This window comes from Nipponia nippon, unplaced genomic scaffold (assembly GCF_047370975.1).
Source record: "Nipponia nippon isolate SJK-2023a ecotype South Korea unplaced genomic scaffold, ASM4737097v1 scaffold_4, whole genome shotgun sequence".
Lineage (NCBI taxonomy): Eukaryota > Metazoa > Chordata > Aves > Pelecaniformes > Threskiornithidae > Nipponia > Nipponia nippon.
Genome location: NW_028262358.1, coordinates 99,598,925 through 99,616,906, shown reverse-complemented (window position 1 = coordinate 99,616,906; position 17,982 = coordinate 99,598,925). Strand labels below are relative to the sequence as shown.

At 39.6% G+C, this 17,982-nt stretch overlaps 1 protein-coding gene across 2 annotated transcripts in view; it reads right to left on the bottom strand.

The window, feature by feature from the left end:
• The window catches only part of HMGCLL1 (3-hydroxy-3-methylglutaryl-CoA lyase like 1), an 86,638-nt gene extending 69,372 nt beyond the window's left edge, over positions 1-17,266 (bottom strand). For both annotated transcript variants that reach the window (XM_087776885.1, XM_087776886.1), the window contains exon 1: positions 17,080-17,266. In XM_087776885.1, the coding sequence (XP_087633011.1) occupies positions 17,080-17,196 (117 nt within the window). In that variant the 5' untranslated portion in view covers positions 17,197-17,266. The remainder of the gene's footprint in view (positions 1-17,079) is intronic.
• Between the last annotated feature and the right edge of the window lie 716 nt (positions 17,267-17,982).

Sequence of the window (17,982 nt, the reverse complement as noted above, 5' to 3'; positions counted from 1 at the left end):
GGAGACTATCTGAACTGACTGAGAAGTCACTGCAGGGATTTCTATTGTAAAGTAATAGCTCTAACATTGCTACTGTCGTTTCCATTAATTATTAAATTCTAATATAATCTGCTAGTACACTTATTAAATTGTTGCAGGGCTGTTTACAACAAAACACAAGTCCGTCATATGAAAACAGAAGAAATATGATTTTAAACACAGAGGAATTCAACTAAACTATAAATGCTTATGCTGCTGGAGTGGCCAGTTGTTTGATCTAATCCTGTTTACAAAGAGGACTTTAATGGTAAAGACAAAGGTCATAAAGTGCAAATAATATTAACTAACAAATAGTAAGAAAAAACTATGACTTTTATTTAGAAATTATAAATTAATATTTCATAAAAAGAATTCTATCAAGTGAGCAGAATTCTGATGAACTGACAGTTCAAAAGGTAACAAATGACATTAACAGGGAATGCTGCAGAGACTGTAAAAACTGTTGCTGTGTTAAGAATAATATTCTTACACAAAACTAGAAAATTCAAGTCATGCTCTTAACTACACTACTCATGGACATACTGTTATAAATTTAAAAAAGCAAAAACACATCTATATATTACATTCCTTTTGGAAATCCTTTAGAATAGGTCTTCCAAAGCTGCAGAAGACAAGGTTTAAGAGTGGCATTCAGCTCAAGGTTAAGAAACCTCAGCTCATTCCTGCTGTCTAAACATATGTACCTGGAGTCATTCTGGATGACTTAAGAGTTCTGGCCTCTAAATGCTGCTCAGGAATGGCATGGGTCCATTTACAGTAGGTCTCATTTCAAATCTATCAAGATACCTATACACTGCAGAGCATCTTAAATGGCACTAGACTCATCTCTTAGGCAACTGAACTGAGCTTCTAAATGGTTCCCCCCATGCAGGTGTCCAAAGGCATGCTAGGTGTCTAAATTCCCTTTGCAGCTGAAGGAGCTTTATTTAATATGGCTGATAGAGAGAAAGAATAATTCAGGTTGTCCTAAGGTTCACACCTAGTGGCTGATGATCTCAGTCGCCAGGTTTGTGTAACTGCTTGGGGACTGAATGCCACTCCAGGAGGAAATGAGTCTCCTGTGCATTTTACAATGCACAGTATATGTCTACCCCATAAGGATGTCTCATATATCCTAGGTGTTTCAAATGGCACTAGGCACCTATGTTTAGGCAACTGAGTCCTGTCCTAGGTCTGCACTGGCTATCACAGGAACTTCAGCTGGTGTAGACACCTACTTATGTCTTAATTCAGATGTCGTAATCCCAAGCAGACACCTGCCTCAAATGAACCACACATCATCTAATGAGTTACCAAGAGAAATCGGATTAACTTCTTTTGAGTTCCTTCAAGAGCTTGGTAGGTGATGTATTCTTTTCGTCATTCTAAGTTAAGTTTTCACCCTTCCTTGCTGACATGATTCCCACTCCATCCTGCTGCCACATTTCCTCTTTGCCCCTAAGCTCTTCCTCACTGAAAAACTGGAATACAGATAAATACATAGGAGAGAGGAAGTAACAGTACCCCTTGCAGCAGATCGTTTCAATCCAAAATACACCCTCGGCAACTGATACCTTACACATCAACAATTTGCCAGGTACACGAAAGGCAACATGTAGCACATGGATATTTAAGTATCATCAGTCCAATGAAGAGGATTCTAATTCCTGTCTCAGAGCATCTCTTTGGAGCAACTGGCATGTTTTCTATTCTTCTGCCCAAGCTACGCATTAGAAGCAATTCAGATCAACTGAATTCTTGCCTCCTTGTTTTCCCGTAACTCCTCTGTGAACAAAGCATTCACGTTGATCCAGACCTTGACCAGTTTGACCTTGGACCTCTCTTGTCACTATGGACCTGCCTGATGGTCACTGGGCTGCGTAGCCAACCCTGATTACCATCACTGGACTGAATCCTGACCCTGACTCACTGACCTGTACTCCCAGCTCTAACCTTGGACCTCCCCTATCACCACAAACTTGCCCGATGACCTGGACTGTTGCTTGAACCCAGCTACCACCTCCAAGCCTGCCCTGTTCACCCCACTTAGCTACTGTGGGACTGGGCCCTGGCTGGTGACCTGCCAGCCCTGTTACCACCCACAGCTCCCCTCCCTTAGGGAGCTGCTGGCCCTCGCTTCTCCCTGACAACCGAACTGAGAGAAATTTCTTATTCTAGAGTTCATTGCAACATCTGATCCTTGCTCCCTGACATCCAGTTCAGATATATACTCCTTGAGCATTTCTCTACCTCAAGTCATACATGCTAGGAGTAGAATGCAGCCTATTTCTCACTCTCTTTTCGCCTTGCTATCAGTTGTACCTAAAAAGAAAGTGCAGTAGTTGTTAATGGCTAGCACTGTAAGTAGAAGCTTTGTTGATGGAGGCCAGTAATATCACACGGTCCAGATTAGAGCAGCAGCAGTCATAAACTACATCTGAAAGTTGGTGCGTTTTACATTAGCTCTCTCTGATCCTGCTGCACCATCTCCTTACCCAATGGAGGCTAAAGCTATCAGATGCTATGAGAGTAATCCCAAAGGATAATGTCTTGTTCAAGCAACAAACAAGGGTTTGACATGAAAAAATACACCAAAATCCAACTAACAGTAAAAGAGCTCCGTCTGATACACAAATACAACTCTGCTCATAGAAGTGAAAAATGAGCCACATCACTTACTGCACAGAGAATCACTGGAGGGGTACTAAGTGTGCAAACTGATTTCACAGCACAGTATCTCCCACATCTTAACAAAATGTAACAAGATGTAGCAAAACAAATAAGCAACTCCTTTGTATATGAAAAGATATTTCTTTCAGGCCAAACACAAAATAGCACATTTTCCAAAAGAGCTACAGAGTTAATAAATCAATATAATCTCTGTCGGCAGGAGTCTAACAGAGGGAATAAGAGAAGGAATTCCTCACTTCTCAGACTGTTTTCCTTTATAGTAGATCAGAAGAGGTCAACTCTCACATACTTTGTGTGAAACACCTGCTGAATACTGTTTTCTATGATTTGCAGTTTACACTTTTGCTTACAGTGGATATGCTTAGCCGCTCAGAGATGCAAACAAAACCTGCAGCTGCCTCCAACGTGTAATTTGCCTTGTATAACCAATTCAAGTGAACTCAGCTTGAACTATGAATACACATAAACTGAAACCCTGGCTCTTTCCGTTTTGCTTAATTGAAAGGGTAGTCATATATTTGAATACTGTTTGGAGGTGTCTACTTTCACTTTTATTTTAAAACCATAAGAATAAGCTCTAATAATTTATTAATACATTTTTAAATACATTTTTAAATACATGAGGGGATGAAAGTTGTTTTCTGTTGTACTTTTCACATCACATCAAAGAATAAACTGACTTTCATTCTTAGACTATTCCTCATCTTCCCCTTTCGTGAGGAAGTGCCAAGTTCAAAAGTAATGAACAGGCTTAAAAATTCCTCATCGTTTTTTATCATGTCGTGGGTTTGGAATGCATTCTGAAATTACTGCTCTTAATTAAACAAATTACATGGGTTACCATACTGATCTTGCAACAATATTATCCTGTATTTCTTTACAACCTTCTCAGTTTCTTCATAAACTAGATTTTCTTCTTGATCTCTCCATTATTTGAAGAGAACACAAAGCGTAACAGTATTTCTTCCAAGACTGAAGAGCTACATTGAACTACTACGCTGGTCACGTGTTTTTCCAAGTAGCAGTATATAAAACCATTAATTGCTAGCCTATATTCTTTACCTTCGGTTATGATTAAGTCCTTGCTTTGTAACTTTTCATATATTGCTTTCAACCCGCAAAACTGTGCAAAGCACAGATACAGTGAAATGATAGAACACAACTTAACTGGTGGTTATATCTTAGGTACACAGTAATGGCTATGCTGGATAGAAAATGAATAAAAGCTGTATTTCCCACCTTACATAATGGTAAAGAGCAAAATCTATTAAGACCACCTATTCAAAATATAAACATTCATGAAGAAACATACTGAATATCATTATTACGTGAAATACAATTACTAGTATTATTTCAGACATCAGAAATAAATATTTATGGGAAATATAGGCATATAAATATAAACATCTAGATTTATTATTACTTTATATATTCCATTGGATTTGAATGTTATTGTTCTTCAAATATTTTGGTATCTCAATTTAAACAAAGCCAGTGAAAGTACACTGGAAAATAGGTATTAAAATCATTATGATGTGAAGATAGTTACAGACCCCCAGAAGCCTTTCCCTTTAGTAAGCAAAGGCAAGAAATGTGAACACTTGAGTTGCATAGAGTTACTCATTTTAAATTGTGATCGTCAAAATCATGACAGTACATGCTACATTCTGACTATACTGCCAAGGACAACAACTTATTACATGTCAGTAGAGAGTCATGCAAACATTTCTAGTGGTCATGGCTTAAAATTTGCCAAATGCGAGCTCCAGTGGATCAGAAAATTCTACAGGCAAATGCAGGCTACTAAAACTGCTGTTCTGACAGCCCTTCAAAAAGGAAATCTCGGGAACTGGGGACTGAATGTCTAACAGAAGGAGCAGCTAGTTCTAAGAGCGACTGCAAACCACATGCAATTCTTTGCCATGATGTTGGATGCTCTGAAAAAAAGTAGTGGCATTATAGGACAAATACTCAGAAGGATAAAATCAAGCCCAAAGACTGTTCACAGTCTTTGAAAACCAAGAAATCCCTCCCTTAATATTCATGTCTGGTTTTTACCTAAAATCATTCATAACCTGACAGAACATAAAAATAGACCAAATCTGTCAAATAACAGTCTCCTGGATGAGTCTGAACCTTCCGAATTATCACTGATGACTTGCCATCTTCTAAAAAACATTTGTTGCTATTTTCAACAAATATAGAGTACGTGGAATCACAGAGGTTTGAATACAAGTGTCAATTCCAGCTAACAGTTCATGCAACCTAAAAGCAGACAGATGTGTTGTAGCCACAGATAATTTTGGATAACTTGCAAAATAGCGATGAAGGGAATGTATTACTAGAGTCAGGTGGTAGCAGAGGCATAGACAACCACAGTTAGACTTGTGTTACAATGGAATCATTAATAATAAATGGTACTAGAAGCCTCCGTTGTTAGTAAGAGGCCAACACAGCCAGTCACTTTAGCAAAAATTAAAAATGTATTTTCAGTACATGGTGTATACATTACCTATTTCTATTTCCCTAAATACTTCCCTTGGCTAACAAGCAGCATTTCTCCATTAACCATGTTGATTTGCAGCCAACTCACTTTCATCCATATCCCTATCTTGGTCAAAGCCTGGAAAAGCAATTATACTCTGCCATCTGGGCTGGATGAAAAGAATACAGAGAACTGAGATCAACAGCATACTGATGACACTGGAGCCAAAACCTCCCACACTTTCCTTTACTATTATTTATGGTAACAGTATTATGGTGTGTATGGTGTTTTACAGGCAAGACTGAAGACAGAATTCTAGAAGGCAGAAAGAGTGGTGTTTTTCCACACACATCGAAAAAGCAGAGGCATGATCATCCTTACAAGACCAACATGTGAAAGTAATTTGCCCTTTACAATGCTTTGGGATATCAATGGGGGGGGAAATGAATGCATTGACAAGCCAGCCCATCCACCCTATCAGATAAGTCTCTTTAAATACCTCATTGTCAATAAAAGTGAGTTATGCATAGATCTTTAAGAACTCAAGTAAAAAGTTGGAAGTAAATCAACTATTCTCAATTATTATTGTCATCAAAATCACCTTCTGTGTCCAAAGGCAGTGCCTAAAAGATCAAGGAAATCTTTAATTCAAGTACAGCTGGCCCACCGCTATGTTTTCCATAGCTCTCTTCCCAAAAGATACTGATAAAAATGACAGTAGTTTAATGGTTACTTATTTAGCCACTGTTGGCAACTCATCCTTCAGGAGAATTTAAAATTTATAAAGCTCTTTAGAAAAATAACATCTGCAAAGTGTTACCATAATCACTTCCCAATAGTAGGAACGAAATTATGGTATCTTGAATGCCACACCATCCCTGATGTTACAAAAATGTTCCATTTTCACAATGGAATTAATCAAATGTGAGCATATTTAAAGAATATTATTTTCTGCTCATTTAACTGGTAATAATTAAAGCTATTGAAAATTTTCCTTATATGAAATTCAGAAAAAAGACAGATATATAATGCCTTATTTTTAAAATAAACATTTTAAAAATTTTATCAGTTTTTATGAGCTTATTAAAAAGTGCTCATATTATAATGATATGTCACAGCTTCTGCTGAACTGGTTAAATTTCCAATTTATTATATTAAATAGTAATGTAATAAGATTTTAACACGTTCTAATCATGAAAACCTGAAAACAGTGGAATGGAACAAGCAGAAGAAAATAGACTGGTACTGGAGAAACTATGACAAAGACAAAAAAAACCAGGATCATACCGCTTCAGACTATTTGAGAAGATTAATGGTTGTCATGGCAAAATGAATCACGAGATTTCTTAATTTTTTATTGCTTCCACTTCTACAGTTCGCACATTTAGGAAGATTTTTTTCAGCCTCCATATTCTGGATAATAAGTTATACAACAAATGAGAAAGAAATGTTGTAAAACTGGTAATAAGACCAGTGGGTCAGTGTTAACTAAGCATGAAATAAGCAAAAAAAAAATCAAATAGTATTACCATTAGCTGTACTTCCATTTTACTGTGACACATAATCTTGACCAAAGCATTGTTCTAAACTTTGATGATAGATAATACTTAGGGACTAAATGGCAATCCAGCCATGCCACTCACTAAACTCAAAATGTCCTGAAATGTTTTTAATGGCAGGATTCAATTTGACTTTAAGCCACCTGAATTTAGGTAACTACACATTTATCTCTACAGGTGTGCTAGGTATCCCAGTACAGTCAATTTATATATTCACATATAATGTCTTAAGGTTCCCTAAACACAGCATGTAGGACACAGGACCTGTGCCTTTTTTGGCAGCTGGAGGTAAAGTAGGATATTATAGGGCATCTTAAAGGGCATCAGCAACGAAGCACGGCCAGCCAAATCAAGCCACTTTCTCAGCACTGTCAGCAACAGCCAAAAGCACATGAAACAACTCAGCCGAGTAGTAAGGGCACGAGTCAGATGGCTAATTACAGGCACCTAGTGTATTTGAGATGCATCCCACTTGACTTCCAGCTATCGCTCCAGAGGGCACAGGTCTCCCATAAATCATGTTTGATCTCTGCCATCCCTCTAAGCCATCTCAGCCACCTTACGGCATCTCACATGGCACCAGACAACTGCGCTTAGGCAATTGAATCAAGTCCTAAATATCAAAAAAACAGCAGGGAGACAAGAGAAAAATCTCAATCACCAGCTGATTCCTCTCTGTATAGCCAACAGCCAGGTGGCTTAGTAGCTTAACTTTCCATCTTCTTCATACCATTCAGGCAAAAGTGAGATACAGCAGGGCCAAGGAACTTGCTTATCCTCTCTCTTCTCTTTCCCCAGTAAATTCTTCGTGTAAGCTGTTTTGCTTTATAAGAAGCCAATATATAGTTCAATTCAAATTATGGTTCCAGGCTTTTAAAAATTCAGCTGTGATCAGCTGTGGATTCTGTTAAATCTTTTTCCTAATCCCAGTATTTCACATGATATACCTTCATCACTTACCTTGCTCCCCCATTTCTCACATACTAACACCTATATTTAATCTCATCCTAACTACTTGTATTAAAAGTAAACCCTAAAGCCACATACAGTTCCTTTCCAGATGCTGCTGTTGAATTATTTCCCTACGGGTTTCACCTAACATTCCACCAATGTCCTCTGGCGCTTCACTCCACACATCTCATGCATTCAAAGCCTTTAAACTTTTTTTTCCAAGAAACCCATAAACTAACACCTTTATTCCCATACAAAACAGCTAACATCTGTGGACAAAAAAAACAGGCAAACAAAGAAGAAATGTCTACCCAGCACAGTTTTTTACCAATGCACCTTTTAGCAGTTTTTGCATGTAACAGATCTGTTTTTTTGTTGCAAAAGCTGCTGAGAATCACTATCATAAGTGTATTTAATCCAAATAACAAATTCAAATGTAATATAACAATTGGAGTAACTTTCATTCATTTACACCAAACCACAAAATAAATCCCCATTTAACAAGGGAATTATCTAAAAATAATATAAGCTACAACAACATTCTGACAATAAGTATAATTTCCTTCTCACCACCTGCAGCATATTTTTCATCTTTTGCAACATTAGAATTTTGTCCCAAACTATGATCAAAATCTTCACCATCAATTATTATGTCTAACCCAGTAAAAGTCTGAAAAGTCATGAGCTGATTACTTCCAACTCTAATACCTTAAGAATGAAAAGCAACCCTTAAAACTATCCCTGAAAGTATTTTCCTGAAATGTAAATCATGCATTTATCAGTTTTTTGATTCCTCTGGAGTGAGATATTGATTAAAAGACCAGATAGTCAGAAAAATAAAGTCTGTATCTGATTCATAATCTCATATTTAAAAAACTCTTTATTATTCATTACAATTTACGTCGCTATCAACATACTACAACAGAAAAAAACTTTTATCTCCACTGCACTACTTAGTTTTAAAGTGTGCACCCCATTTTGACTTTTCTGCCTCAAAAGGGCTACACAAGTGTACATTAATAAAGCAGTAATAAAATATTTCCCTTTTGCTGAAAAGCAAAAATGCTGAATTAGCTTTACTGGTATTTAGCACAGTATGAAAGCCTGATTTTGACACGGAACTACAGGCCTCATATTACATGCTCTTATCTCAGAAATTCTAGATCAGCCAATAGAGTAACTTTTCTCAAGAGTTCCAATATCCTGATGAGTTTTTCTATGTGACAGAAGATGGATGGATTAGATAGCCAGAGAGAACCTTTTCCTACAAATTTGTGCCTGACAGCTTTTTATTCCCATTCTTAATATTTTTCTGTTCCAGTATTTTCTGAGGTTCAGTTAATAGATGAGCCTTACTGAGTGCATAGTACTTCATTACACTGTATGTTAAGGTCCACATATGCATTATGATGTGCGTTGGCACACATTGTAAGGTGGCACACATTCCCCAGCAAGTTCACAATACCACACACCATCTTTAATACGCTTTTCTCCTTCATACTTCATCTATCTTTTTAAATATACATTTGGGGGAAAGGAAGAATGCTAAAGAAAATATTTCACCTTTGTTAAATGAATGAGAGCTAAACAATAGAAGAGAATTCAACACAGCCTGAAGTACTAAATAACTACTTTTCTGAAGTCCCCCACAGTTTCTTTAACCATAACTCTTTCCACATATGACACATCAAAGGATCTCAATAACCTTCAATTCCTAAAATTTCAGAGAATCATCACCTTGGTTAAATGCCTCGTATTTATGTTGTGAAAGAGCAGAGGGTGACAAGAACTCATTTCAGCTTTATCTCTGGACTGTACTACACTGCACCAGTTTCTCATTGCGTGATATTCACACAGAAACTGAAATTCAAACACAGACTTTCATAAATAAGTGAATCTTCCAACCCAGATGCTGCAAGAATTGGAGCTACCTTTTTCCTCGGAAACACCAAAAAAAGGTCCTATCATTAAAACTGAGAGAAAATAAGTGTACCTTCATTCTAGGTACCCAGCATTCCACCTTTAAGCCAAGTCTAAGTGAAAAAAACCTAACTTGTGATTGAAGCCGCCATAGAGACTGTTACCATTATTTATTAGTCACCTCGTCAGACAGTTCAAAGATACAAAATTTTATTAATTAGGAGCAGTAAATCTTTTGCTTTATGAAAACTTCTACATCTGACCAACTGGTAAGCCTTACAGTAGTCTTATAAGGCATTTGTGAGATTTCCTTGCCCAAACTAGAAGCCAGAAGATCTAAAAATTGTAAATAAAATCCTCATTAAAACCTGAGACAAAGATAATATTCCCATTTATTTCAGTAGGAATTAAATTTGGATCTAGCTGATCTTAGGCAAGCCACTTATCTTCACTCTCAGCCAAGGCAACAAGAAAATTAATTAAGAAGAATGATCTCAAGATGTATGAATTTTAAAATGATGATTTGACACATGGGGTGTCTGAAATTAATCTTTTTCCTTGAGCTGGCAAGAGAGGAAATGAACATCACTGTGCCCATATGTAGGCTTTGAAGGAGGTGGAGGTGGGACAAGTCAAAAACGGGATCTCACCAAAAAACAGATGTTGGGCCTGAGTAGAAATTTCCTGTGCATTTTTTTAATTCCCAAATTTGCAGAGCAAGATCTGTAAAATCCTTTACAACATTTCCAGCTGTATTATAAAGTTCTAAACCCACATAATAATCCCAATACAGCATAAATCTGTATCAACTAAAAAGCTCCTGTTATCTTTCCACTATTTACAACCCAATGGCACAAAAGAACTAAAAGTCAGTGACTCCATTTAGGTCAAACTTACACTTTATTATCAGCCTCTTAACTTCTAACATCCTGTTTGGCACCTTTAGCAAACCAACTGCTTAGCCTTTTCGGACTTTCTTTCTTCAACATTTTATCCACCAAAGTTCTTGAGCTCTTATTCTGCAGCATAAAGAATATCTGGCTGAAAAAATTGGCATGAGTCTACTGACCTCATCTTCTAAAGGGGGAAACTCCCCTTGACTTCAAAGAAAATTCTGGAAAGAGCTCAGCATTGAACTCTCTCTACTCCGGGTAAATTCAGTGGGAGTGTGGTTTTGTGTTTTATTTACTACCTTCAGTGTCAGCATGTATTAAATGTCATTTATCATCTCCAAAGTCATCAAAAAAAGATACAGCATGCTGATATGAACTTAATAGTTTATAATTTAATTCTCAATTATAGTAATCCTTTCTACTTTATTCTTCTATTTATTTTATTTTTTTAATAACTTTGTATGCTTTACATCTTATGAACACCAAGAAAATAAATATTGCTTGGAAATCTGCAACAAAACAAAAAAAGCCCTATTCTTGTGATGTATTCGTCGAGAAAAAGATCCATCTACTGAGTTCTGTATTGGCAAGGCCTCTACATGTAGAGGAATATGACAGGCTCGAAATCAGGAATTTCAGTGTCTCTCAGTGATCAGTCATTTAGTCTTAAATTACATGAAAGACAACACAAAATCTAAATACCTTGGAAGTTCAGGATGGAAACACAGAATGAGGTAAGAATGGTGGGTAAAGGAGAGAGAAAAAAAAAGGATACAAGATCTTTGCCCCATGCAATTAATGTACTTTCTCTACGCAGATTTCATTAAGTATCTTTCAATAAGGTCATCCTTTTTAAAAGTCAAGAAACAAGAATTCTGCTATATAAAGTTCAGGACATCTAGCTTCTTTGTTCTCTATTAAAAATACACTTCATATGCAATTTTCAGCAGATCAAAAAAAGCTAAGTGTAAATTATGATGCATTTCTTGCATATTGTAATTGTCATAATAAATTAATACATTTGCAATATTGTTTACAGCGAATTTTTATAGTGCTTCTTAAACTAAATAAATTAAATAAAAAATGAAGATAGCTTAAATAGTTATTTAAGGAGAGCCTGCACATGTGAATTTGTTCCTGGAATATGTAATTACGTGGAGATAAAAAGAACATGAAATATAACATGTCTCAAATCAGTTGCTCTGAGGTGTAGCTAAAAGATTCAAATAAAACAGACATGCTTTATCCTCCTAGGTAGCATAATACCATGTGCCTCATTTTTTATGCTGTAATTTGAATCAAGAATCAACCATCAAATACAAGAAGTGGTTACGACAAATATACATAATTGTCATATGGACTGTGGTTCTCATTGTTATTCTTGAGTTACTTTAAAAATAAATTTGAGAGGTTTCTAGCATATATTTAAAACATGATAATATATTGCAAAATTTAAACTAGCAAATTAAAACTGCAAAAGTAAGACACTTGTGTGCATCTCTTGATCCGAGAGTGTCATGCAGTGATGAGATGAGGGAATCTTAGGCTGTGTGGTTTAGGTCTGGATATTTAGGCATGTAGCATATAAATTGTTGCAACCTAGGCACTGAAACAGAAGTTAGCTGTCTAAATTAGAGGACCCAAGCTTTTGTTCATTATTATATGTATTTAGCATGTAGAATTTGTGTTCCTCTCCAGTTATAAAACCGACAATAATATACACTGTGCTTTCCAATGATAATACACTGAACAACTGTCAATAATTCTGGGTACTGCATCCCGTATGACAGCCTAAATCTGTGACAGAAATCCTACAAGATAACATAGCACACATTAGCATTATTTAGATAGATTTATGCCTCCTGGAATCACAGCCACATCCAGCAGAGCAAGAGACTAGAGTTTTATTTTTTACTTATTTTTTCTTTCCTTGTGGAGATGTAGGCGGCCCTCACCAAACCATGTAACTCCTAATATACTATACCTCTTAGTACACCTAGCTAGTGGTACATTAAAACACAAGGGTCTACGAGAAAGATGCTTATTATTTAGCTATGTTTAGCCACTACCTTCTTGCAAAGTAGAGTAGGAGATGCACTGATTTAAAGTGGCAGAAGATGAATATTCACACTGAAGTTGACACTCTGACCTTAACTAATTCTACTTTTTCCAAAGTATTGTAAGCTATGTAATGTAATTAAAAACTGGATTTGGAATTCTCTAGTTCACATCACTGAAACATCTAGTCCTCTATTCCTTATTATATAAACTTTAAAATCTCTTAAGAATCCAATCATTTTCACTACTGTGGAAACAACATCATATAATCCATTTTCTAAAACTAAATCATATAGGTTATTCACCCTCATTATTTTGTTTAGAAAGCTATTAAAGAATATCACCACTTGATACTCAGCTTTTCAATTTCTACTCTGTATTTAATAAATAGACAGATTATAAGCATTTGTTTGTGTGTGCCAACATATTCCTTTATTTTAAGCAGCTCTTTCCTCTTCTTCCCTCCCTGCCTGCCCATCCTCCAGGTCTTAACACTAGATATCAAACAAACCAAAGTCATTCTACATTTCATCTCCATTTTCCTGGCCATTCCAGTGGCGCAAGACCTAACTTTTCCCAGCTGGAATTCAATTTCTTGAATGCGACTAACCAAAACTGAACAAAGCCTCAGATACAGTCTTTTGCAATGCCACTAACATTTCCCTGTTTGACTGGAAATACTTGATCTGATTAATTAAGGACTTAATTTTATTTTTTTTAACACCTGTACTGTATTGGCAGCTCATAGTCCTCCTATGATTTGTGAGTATTCCAAGGTGCTTCTCTTCTTCAGTTGCTTCTAACTGATAATGTCACAGTTTCTAGTTTGGGTTATTAGTCTCAAAGTACCTAATCATTCTGTACCCTTGAATTTCATCCCAGTCTTTTACACCAGTTCTTTAGCCATCCAGCTCTTCCCTGCTGTGTCCTTAGCATATTCCTAATGTATTAAAATTCCATTTTAACCTACATGAAAACATAATATTAAGTCTGCAGGATGAGACCAATGTCAGTTTCTCTCAGACCACTTCTCTTTCCAGCCAGAAGGTTCCTGCTAAGCAAGAGGACAACCATCAGCAGCAGATGAACAGCCAACCTTCCTCCCTGCTGCTCAGCCTGAGCTTTTTACAAAACAGAACACAAAGTACATTACAAATTCCAGTCAAGTGCTATGAGTCACCATCAGTAGCAACCTTGATCACTGCAGAAATCTCCCTAATACCACAACATCTACTGCCACCTCCTTTTTAGGTAGATCCTAGCACATTTTTACAATTCTGATATAAATCCATGTCTTTAACAAATTCTTACGTAGCTATAGCTCCTATTTAGTAAAATTAATCAGACTTTTACATTAAATTAATCAGATCTATTCATAAAAATAGTATGGAGTAATGCTAGGAGAATGAAGCAGAAGTAGGATCCCCTTGTATGAAACATAAGACAGTATTTCTGAAGCAAACAAGATTAAGAAATTAAGAAAATGGAATAAGATTAAGCTACTGCAACAGGAATGTGGTGTCCCATTGATTAGTCAGGTGTTCGATAATTTTTTTACGTAATACAGACTAGTCTAAATAAGAGTGAAATAGATATTAATAAATTCTACCAATAGATAGTAGAAAATTATATTTACTTTCTATCTAGCCATTAGCCCAATTACCTTTTGTTTTTCACCTCTCCTTTTCAATAACTTTGCTCCTCAAGCAACCCTATGATTTAAAGTCAAATACAGTTGTAAATATACTACAGAATTGTTGGCTAAACGAAACGGGAAAATTAAGGGAAAACAAAGACTAAGACATCCCACTATTCACTCTAGGACCTATTATTTTGCCTCCAACACAGCTCCAAGTGGTTAAACCTGGACCTTTACAAATTAGTCAGCACAGTATATAATCAAATTTATGTATATATGGGTTTTTTTAGACAAAATTGAATTATTTTAGTTTTACAAGAGCCCTGGTAGCAACACTGTAATCCTACATTTTACTTTGTGTTTAAAGAAAAATCCTGAAAAACTCCTGAAAAGAGTTCAGCAAGAAAATCAACTCCTTATTTTCATCAGCCATGAAAGCACTAAATTATTTCTGGGAAACTGTTCTTGCACCTTAAACTCCTTCCCCTATTTTATTTCTTGGTGCACCCACATAAATGCGATTACAGTGGTGCCCCTGTAACTGTCTTGCATACACTGGTCAAAACAAAAAAAAACCCCACTTTTTACAACCATTACTTGAGCTAGTATAGTTTCTAGATGAGGAATACCTTTTTTCTTGAACAGGTTTGATACAGAATGTACTCAAGCATACGGAAAACCTTTACGGGTTGTTTAAGCATCCACGTGAGAAAAATGGAAATTTGAACAGATTCATGTGAAGTAAAGAAAATTATTAAAATCATCTAATAAAAATCACAGTGAGGTAATTCAGAAACAAATGTTAAAACATTAACAGTGACCAACCCCGGACTTAATTAGTGGCAATGGGCTCAGTAGACTGTGCAGCTTACAATCAATGTGCACAGGGAGGATAAGCAGCAAATTCTTATGTTTGCTGTTTACTGAGGAAGATGTCTTTCTGTATCCTTGGAGGAAAAAAAATGGTGATGAAAATGAAAGAAAAGCACTGCAAAAATGAAGCAAAAGTTACAGGCATCTATTACAATAAAGAAACCGTTTTTTTTTAATCTACCATTTTCTGGGAAGATATTATTGCTTGTCTTTGACTTCAAATCCTCTCTGTTGCAAAAGCCTTTGAACCTTTCAGATGCTTTGTCTGATAGGGCACAGAGACTGACACAATCAAGTGGCATATCAAGGTATTTTGAAGGAATTTTTAAAAAACATTCACATCTTTTGAAAGAAAATGATACACCAAAATGTAGCAAGGGCACATGAAGAGGATTATAGTACTTTGCTTCATGCTTAACACATAAAAGTCCCTTCATTCTCTTTTATTTCTTTTTACAGTAAGAAAACATTTTTCCACTTTTACAACCAGTGAAGGAATTATGTTTGATTTTTTCCCCAAAATTCAATGTTGGATAGACACTACTCTCAGGGAATTGTGATAGCTGGAAGCTGTATGGAGCTTACCTATACAAACCTCTGTGCTCACAACAGTATTGCTTTGGGTATTCCATATATGTACCTTTTGAGATATGAAGCCCAGATCATCTGAAGCAAAATTACAATGCTGCCAGCTTTCATGGCACTCAGAACATTGTATTTTTCATGACCTCCCCACCTCTGAAGCTACATTGCTACCTAGTAATTAAATTTCACTTCCAGATGGTGCAGAAAAATGGAAGATATACCCCCCGGTGTATCTGAAAGGTGTAGAAAACAGAAGAAAGATGCAATGAACAAGAAGTGCATTTTTTTGAAGACATGATTTTTAAACCAATTTTGTTCTAGGCTTGGCTCATGTTTTTCTAACTTTTGAAGCACCGACTGATCACTGGAGTTAGACTTGGAATAAATGACAGTTCAGACACAATATGCCCCAACAATAAGTGTGGTGTTATAGTAAAGGCAATGTCATGCTCAGAATTATTTCCTTCTTTGAGTACTTCATATTGACATCTTCCTGTGATGTCCTTCCAGATTTATGCGGTCTCTCCCTAAAAGCCACTGGCAGCTTTCCCTTTCCTTCATTTCTTTCCTTCCAAAGCCATGATTAGGACGGTCATGGCCTATGGTCTTCATCTGGCCTCCTGCCCACGTGCCTCCTCATCTAACTCCCTCTCCCACTCCCCACTGTTTCCAGCCACTCTCCACACCTGCCCATGGCTGACAGACAGGAGTGTGAGCAACCACATTCACTCGTCCCTCCATGACAATCCCATCGGTACTCAGAGCACCCCAGGCCAAAAGGAGGCCAAAGCTGCTCCAGAGGAGGTGACGGCTCTGCTCTCATGGCTGTAGTGACCCTCCAGCCGACAGCAGATGGGCCCACCACACTCGTTTGACAAATACAAAGTCCAGGGAGCAACGGCGATAACTGTGGCCTCGCCAAAATATGTATCACCCTACAATTTTATGACTTTTCACACAGTGGATTGTTAACAGGTGGGGGGACCACAGATGAGTGGATGTCTTTGACACTGCCTCATCCCTGCCCCCAGCGCCACTAGAGACGCCCACCTGTGTGTCCACTACCGGTCAGATGGTTTAAAACCACCCGTGTTCTCAGCTATTGACCGGGAAAGGCTCAGCGGCGTGTGGGGATGAGAGAGAGGCCCCCCCTCCTCGGTGCACGCCCTTACACTCGGCGGTGGCCGGCGGGAGGGCCGGCGGGGCGGGAGACGGGGGCGAGGGCCGGGCGCAGGCGGCAGGCAGGGGGCAGCAAGGACGCAGGGTACGTGCGTGAGAGGCGAGGCGGCGGCGGCGAGGGGGCGGCGGCGGAGGCCCCCCGCCCGGCGGGCCCCGGCCTCCCCCTGGCGGCGGCCGCGCCTCGCAGGGCCGGCACCATCCCATCCCTTCACCCCCTCCCGGCGATACCTGCCCGGGGTGCGGAGCCGCAGGCGGCGGCGCGGCAGGCTCCCCGATCCACAGCTGCTCCTTGAGGAGGTGCTGGTAGCTGAGGCAGTGCTTCAGCGCCGACGGCACCGTGCCCATGGCGCGGCGGCGGCGGGGCGCTCGCCGGGCGCCCGGCACCCAGCCGCAAGGTCGGCGCAGCCTCCGGGCCAGCGGGAGCCCCGCCGCCCCCGCGCCCGCCGCAGCCCCCGCCGCAGCCACTGGCTGCAGCCCGGCCCCGAGCAGCGCCTGTGATTGGCGGAGCGCGGGAGCCCGCCGCGCCGGCACACCCGCCGCGCCCCCTCCCGCGGCTGCTGCGGCAACCGCCGCCTCAGCCCGCCGGCCCGCCGGCCCGCCGCCCGCCGCCGCCCACCGCCGCCGCGCCCCGGCGGGCCCCGGCTGCGGGAGGCGGCCCGCCCGGAGGCGGCCGCGGGGCTGCCACCTCTCCTCACCCCCCTCTCTTCACCGGAGGGCGCCTGGCAGAGGCGCCGCGGGGGTGGCTGCCCGCGTTCGGTGCGGGCTCGGCCACCGCCAGAGCAGCCTGCCGCGGCGGGGCGGGGCGGGGCGGAGGTGGGGGAGAAACCTCTGAGGAGACGCGGGGGCCGGGCAGGCTTAGAGGTCGGGGAGGGGGGGTACGAGCATGGGGGCAGCCAGCCGTCCTGCCCCACATCCTTCCTGACACTCCGCACACCCGGGGGAAGTGAGGCCCAGCCTGGGCTTTAAATGCTTTTGGCAGCAAGCCTGAGGGGAAAGAGAGGAGCAAGGAGAAGAGACAGGGCTGCTTCCTCAGCGAGCCCGCTTGCCGTGTTTGGGATCCTGGGGCTGCGCAACCGATGCGGAATAAAACCTATCCCGCTCGCTCGGCCGTTCAGGTGTCAGCAGGGCTTT